Genomic DNA, 6,546 nt, shown 5'->3' with positions numbered 1-6,546 from the left:
TAATTATTTCATAAGTATTATTAATAATTGTTATTAAATTCTGATTATATAAGTAATCACTGAATAAATTAAATAAGACTGATTTTAATCTTCAGTCTCAGTCTTATTCTGATTTTAAAAGAATAATTATCTTTTACAGTTTATTCTGAGAAATTACTCTTATTTCACTGTTCTTGAATTAAATCTAGTCATTTTTCATATGAGAGAAATGATTCATTTTCAGATTTTTTTAAGACTTGATTCTGATAAGACTTATATCAAGAAATGTATGAGATCAGATTAAATGAAATTAAATGTGAAATTCATAATTCCGCCGGCCAGTCTAATAAGAGTAGATAGTAAGTCTTACTGAAATAGTATAAAACTACTATCTAATCTTAAAACTGTGTAATGAGATTAATTAAATTGATAATAAAATTATCAAATATTCTGATTCTGATCTCAGATACAGTTATACAGTCAGTCTACTCTCAGTTATAAAATTATCAATCTACTGTTCTTATTAATTGTTTAGAATCTACTTACTAATCATCAGAGTCAGAGATGTCAGAGAGAATAAATAGAGTATTAAGTTTATTACAAGCTGCTATCAACCTCTTAAATCTCTCTTCTCTTAATACAATACTCAGTTATTAAAATTTTTATCAATATATAATGCATTCTGAACAACATCTGAATGTTGAAGGATGAAAATAAGAAGTTCTCAAGCAACAGAAGATACGCGAGTATGTTCTAGTCTTGCCTTCAAGTGAGTGAAAATAATGAAGAAGGTTCTTCACTGCATTTTACTCAACTCTTTATCAGTGAGAAATTTATAGCATTGAGCAAGAGAGAAGAACTGAAGGTCAAAGTTTCTGTTAATTGACTGAAAGAAATATTGAGGATTCCCCCTGCACTTTTCAGCAAAGTGTTTCAGGTCTTGGGAGAGAGTGATTGCAGCTGGAATTTTTTTAACTGCTCTCTGAGTGGGACTTTTACAGCCAGTGATTTTGTTTCTTGCAACAGCTGGTAACGCTTTCCAAATCGGTGTGGCATAAGAGGCAACCTATCTGGTGTGAGTAACAATTGAGAATAAAACACGCCTCAAACTGTTGACCATGCGCCGATTGTGTTCTTCTCCCCAAATAGGGTCAAAGGAAGCACCCCGGAATATGTGAAGTGACAAGCAAAGGCGATCTCATTCCCGGCGTTACCGGCGCTGTTTAAAGTGCAAGAATAATGTCAGATTTTAGGTATTATAATGGCGGCAAATGGGTGTTGGTAGATAAAGTATTCGAGATATCAATGCTGCTAATTTTGTGTGATATCAAACCGTTGGGTAGAATAATATCAGGTCATCCATTATTGGAGTATGCCTTGTTTGATTTTCTGCCGTACATGCGTTTTTTGTTCTTCTTTGGAAAGGTCAATAATTTATGGAAAGTTAGTTAAATCAACAGACAATGGTCGCAATTAATAGCCGCTTAGTTGTTCAAAAATACTTATCCAAGACGCATATCCATGTAGCACAGGTGATCTTGAAGGGTGCACCATACGATCCACAAGTTCCAAATGGTGTGTAGGTATGATCAAGGTCACGATCGAGCTGTTCTTTCAGTAGTTGCACAAGCTTCACCCGGTTGGTGAATATCATTCCGGGCTGTCCGGTTCGCTGATCTGCTATGGTTCTTCCCTTCTGGCATACATTCGATGGCAGAGATAATTTAGAATTTTAGGGTTCAGCGAAGGGATAATAGATCACTGGAACGGAATTACTCGATTTGATTATCTAAATATCTATTTGCGTCTTTTCTGGGGCAACTTGAATGCTTCTGAGGATTTCCCTTCATTTTCCCGCGGAGGACCCGAGGGGGGAACCGGTGAATCGGGGGGAGATGGCTGGGCTTCCTCTTCCAATACAGATGTAAAGCTTGAATCTTGTACATCGACACCCTCAATTCCTTGTGAAAGTCCAGTTGATTCTGAAAAACCCGGCTCGGGCTGCGGTAATATTTCAGGATGCTGTGATACGTCTGGCTTAATCTCCGGTAGTTCATTAATAGCCGAGCACAACCTTTTGAAGTGAGAAGGGGCCCAGTCGTCATACACGCTCATCACGAACTTATAGCATGTCCATTTCTCTTTGCCATCCAGCGCTGCGAAACTAAACTCATGAATGGGGTGACGGTAATAGGTGGTCTTATTTCCATCAATCACCGGATAGTGACCGTAGATCCTCACCATTCGATGATCATGCGAAATTGAAAAGGAAAGAATCTGTCGATTTAGCTCCTTTTCACGCTTCACAACCCTGAAGAGCTTGACAACACCTCTTACTGAGAGAGTCATGCTGTGCGCATTCTGTCGATCTGCTATATCAAGTGCCGCTTTTCCACACTTCACTTCAACTGTCATAAATGGAAAGTACATGTAAGCAGTACTCATAAAGAATGACATATCGCCAATTTCACCGACAAACGGCGCAAGTTTTTCCAGTTGATCCTCAGAGAAGCATTGTCGGGGAAACCCGACCGCGTAATCGGGCTGTGGCCGAGATAATCGAAATTGTCGAGATTGTGGAAGTGGAGTTTGTGCAAGTGGTGGCAATCGTTGATCCTCATCTAGGGAAATCGAGCTATCCCAGCCTTCATTCACGCTAACCACCAAATGTGGAAAAGTGACATGGCTGAGGTCGATTGCACTCTCTGCTGACGGAACGATTAATTCACCTATGATGCGAGTAACCCCAGCTTCGTTTTTCTTTTGTAGCCTTCGACATGTCGATTCAAAGGCACATTGTTCAAACACAGTTCCCTTGGGAACCTTGGGATTTGCGCTTAGTATTTGACGACAGGTAGACTTGCTGTTGCTATCAATACCATCATCATGGTCATACATAAAACAGCCCTTAGTCTCCAGATATGTATCATAGTTCTTGTTAGTGTAAGGTCTACTCTTCGCCTCTCGCGAACTCGTTTCGCTCACAGTGATCAAACTACCATTTGACTTCGTCCGGCGAAGAGATGGGGTGTTTGGTCGGGCAAGAAAGTGTTCCATAGTGTTGGGTTCTGAAAGCATTTTAGGCCACGTGAATTTGTTGTGCGTCCAATGCTCAACAAGTCTATTCTTGTCGGTTCTTGGCCGCTTCGATGAGGGATCGGGGTTATCAGATGGACACTCAGGTTCCGGGTGTAGTCGTTTATGCTATGGTGAGCGCTGTTGCGACGAGATTGATGACCATGAAGAGTCTTAGGATGAATTAGCTGCTGTCGGAGGATCATACAGGTGATAAACTTACCTCTCGTTTGATGATCTGGGTCAAAGGGAGATTAATGCTCCTGTGTTCCTTTATTCTGTAGACTGCATCCACACCAGAGTTGGTAGGGTTTGTACGCCGTCGTTTTTCAAGACACCTGGCTGGTTTCCCAGGCGTGCATGATCGCTTCTGTTTATGATCGTTTACTTGTATTTCCTGACCATCAATATTAGTTTTCCATAGCACCCAGAGGATGATGGGTATCATACAGTCTTTCCGAGTGAGCGACTCGTGGGGTGTTTAGTTTCCTGCTCACAGAAAGGATATCTTTGAGAGAGGCGCACGCTTCTTCGGCAAGGGCTGTGTTGTGCTCCTTTCTGGGCGAGCAACTTGCTATTGTCCTTTGAAGTAGAGGTTTGACGGCCTCTTTTGTTATGATATTTTCTGGACGCGAAGCCATGTTTATTGAACGAGAGAACGAGAGACTAGTAGATGGATTTATGTTGCTGAACAGGGGATTTGCATGGACGAAGCACCAGATTGATGGAGCGCTTGGGTCTGGGGTCAAACATGGGAAGATGGTGGAAAAGGTGTGGCTTGGTCAGGGATTTTGTGGTTGTCATTGGTTATGATTCGGCTAGCTAGCTTGGCAGTTAGCGGAGGCCCCAGAGTAGACTGGCCGCCGGGACCATGAATTTCACATTTGGTCCCATTTGGTCTGGTCCCATACATTTCTTGGCGTGAATCCCGCTGGGACTGGCTATCAAAAAAACATGTAAAGTGACTATATATCAGATCTTAAAATGAAATCATGACTTGAAAAAAATGAGAAAGTGGTCTCATTTGGTTCTATTTAGTCTCATTCTTAGTATAAAGTTACTATTTTTAGACATTTTAAGGTTTTTTTTAGACTATTTTTAATTTTTTAAAAAGTAATGCTTTTTGATAATACTTAAATAAGATTTAAAGTTATTTAAAGCAATAAAAATAATTTAAATTGAGAAGTGAAAATCATAATCTTATTTGAAAAATGTGATAAGAGTAGATAGTAAGTCTCACTGAGACAGTATGAGACTACTATCTAATGTTAAAATCATGTAATGAGATCAGTTGAATTGATAATAAGACTATTAAAAAATCTAGTTCTGGTCTCAGACACGGTCACACGGTCAGTCTATCTCAGAGTACATGACAATTGTAACTTATAATCAGTGTTGAGAGTATGAGTCATTAAGAGCCTGTTCAGTGACTCTGTTCAGAGCTGTATAAGTCTGTACAGTGTCAGCTTGTACAGCTCTGAACAGCTCTGATCAGAGTTATACATACTAATCTGACTGAATAAGATCTTCTGTTCAGTAGATTCTATGTATAACTCTGTATAACTTATCAAGTATATTAAACTAATAGTCAGATTTATATTATAGAGTTTAATAATGTATTTAGCTGAAAAAGTAATAGATTTAAATCTATTTAAGTTAAATCTATACTGTATATACTGAAATGAGTTATAATATATACTGATATATTCACATTTAGTCTCATTTAATCTGATTTCATACATTTCTTAGTATGAGTCTCATCAGAATCAAGTCTTAAAAAAATCTGAAAATGAATTATTTCTGAGAGAAATAGCATGAAAAATAATCAGATTTAATTCAAGAATAGTGAAATAAGAGTAATTTCTCAGAATAAACTGTGAAAGATAATTATTCTTTTAAAATCAGAATAAAACTAAGACTGAAGATTAAAATCAGTCTTATTCAATTTATTCAGTGATTACTTATATAATCAGAATTTAATAATAATTATTAATAATACTTATAAAATAACTAAATACATTCTTATATAAGTTTATTCTTTACTTTTTTATAAAAACTATACTTCTCTAATATACTGTAATCAGAGATATTAAATTATCTAATAATTTTATATTTTATAATTATAAGTTTCTTAATTATTTTTTCTTATAATTGTTCTTAGTAATAGTAATAAATATCTTAACTTAAGTTAAACTTTTACTTCATTCTTATCTCTATTAATGAAATTATTAGAATATTATATATTATCAGTATAAAAGTTAAATATATACTCTTAATAATTTTTTATAACTTTAGAATTAATTTAATATATAAATTTATCAAATTATCTTAAAAATAGTAGTTAAATTCAGTTTTATAAGTATATAATTTTATCTTATTTTTAGTTATAATTAATATATATAAGTTCTGTTTCAAAGTTGATATTATAGTTCTATATAATATAAAGTATTATCAAAGATTATTACTTACTAGAAAATTATATTTCACTGTCTTAATATCTCTAATATCTGCTTATTCAAATCTCTGATAGTTGATATTATAGTAGTCTCAGATTAATTTAATATATAAGTCTCATTTCTTCTCTATTCAATCTTGAGAAGTGTAGATATTAACTTAATAAGAGAGATCTAGTAGAGCTACTATAGTATAGTACTCTGTAAAAAATTATTCAGTTTTACTATAATAATATATTAGTTTATCTCTTACAGTAATAATAGTCTATACTATAGTATTATCTCAGACTGAATTTCTTTTTAAGTGATTTAACTGCTTCTTAAAATAAGTAAATAAACTATTATACACTTATCAGACTAACTGCAGTATTAATATATAAATAATTAAAACTATCTTCATTATCTTATAAAACTGAAATAGTAAATCAATTATATATTTTAACTGAGTTTACTTTATATTAGAAAGTTTTAATATCTGAATCTTTTTCTAATCAGAGTATTATACTTAATAATTAATTATCTAATACAATCAAAGAGTCTGAATAGTTATTTTATATATTAAACTTTATCATATTCTAATATTCTGTATTATATTCAGTGATATAACTGATTTATTTATTTATTAAATATTATAAAATTGTTATTATTGTTTAGAGAAGATATAAATTATATTAATAATATTTTAAATCTATGATATTTAAATTATTAGTCAATCTATTCAAAATTAACAGTAGTATTATTAAAAAGTATTATTAAAAAATAATATTAAAAAGTATTATTAAAAAATATTGTCTTTTATAAAATAAATATAAAAGTTATTTAAGTAATTACTTCTATCTTATTCTTATTTTAAGAATTAGTTATCTTATTATTCTTTATCTTAATATTAAGATTCTTTATCAGTGTTTATATTATAAGTTGAATTATATAAGTAATATAGAAGATATAATCTTATTTATCATTTTAGAAATATAAAGTCAATTTTTATTTTAAACTCTTTATTATAGTGTAGTTATTCACAGCATTATCAGTTATAATT

The 6,546-nt window shown here is 33.2% G+C and overlaps 1 protein-coding gene across 1 annotated transcript; it reads right to left on the bottom strand.

Annotated features, from left to right (window-relative positions):
• Positions 1-431: 431 nt before the first annotated feature.
• On the bottom strand, positions 432-3,910 carry BDBG_03168 (uncharacterized protein). The gene is made up of 3 exons (XM_031721140.1): positions 3,505-3,910; positions 3,278-3,441; positions 432-3,227 (listed from the first exon to the last, which is right to left on the bottom strand). The coding sequence occupies exon 3, from the start codon at positions 3,055-3,057 to the stop codon at positions 1,777-1,779; it is 1,281 nt and encodes a 426-aa protein (XP_031577573.1). The 5' UTR covers positions 3,058-3,227; positions 3,278-3,441; positions 3,505-3,910; the 3' UTR covers positions 432-1,776.
• Positions 3,911-6,546: the final 2,636 nt, after the last annotated feature.

Source organism: Blastomyces gilchristii (genome assembly GCF_000003855.2).
Source record: "Blastomyces gilchristii SLH14081 genomic scaffold supercont1.4, whole genome shotgun sequence".
Lineage (NCBI taxonomy): Eukaryota > Fungi > Ascomycota > Eurotiomycetes > Onygenales > Ajellomycetaceae > Blastomyces > Blastomyces gilchristii.
Note: the sequence above shows the minus strand (reverse complement) of the source record. Positions and strands in the feature narration are given on the sequence as shown.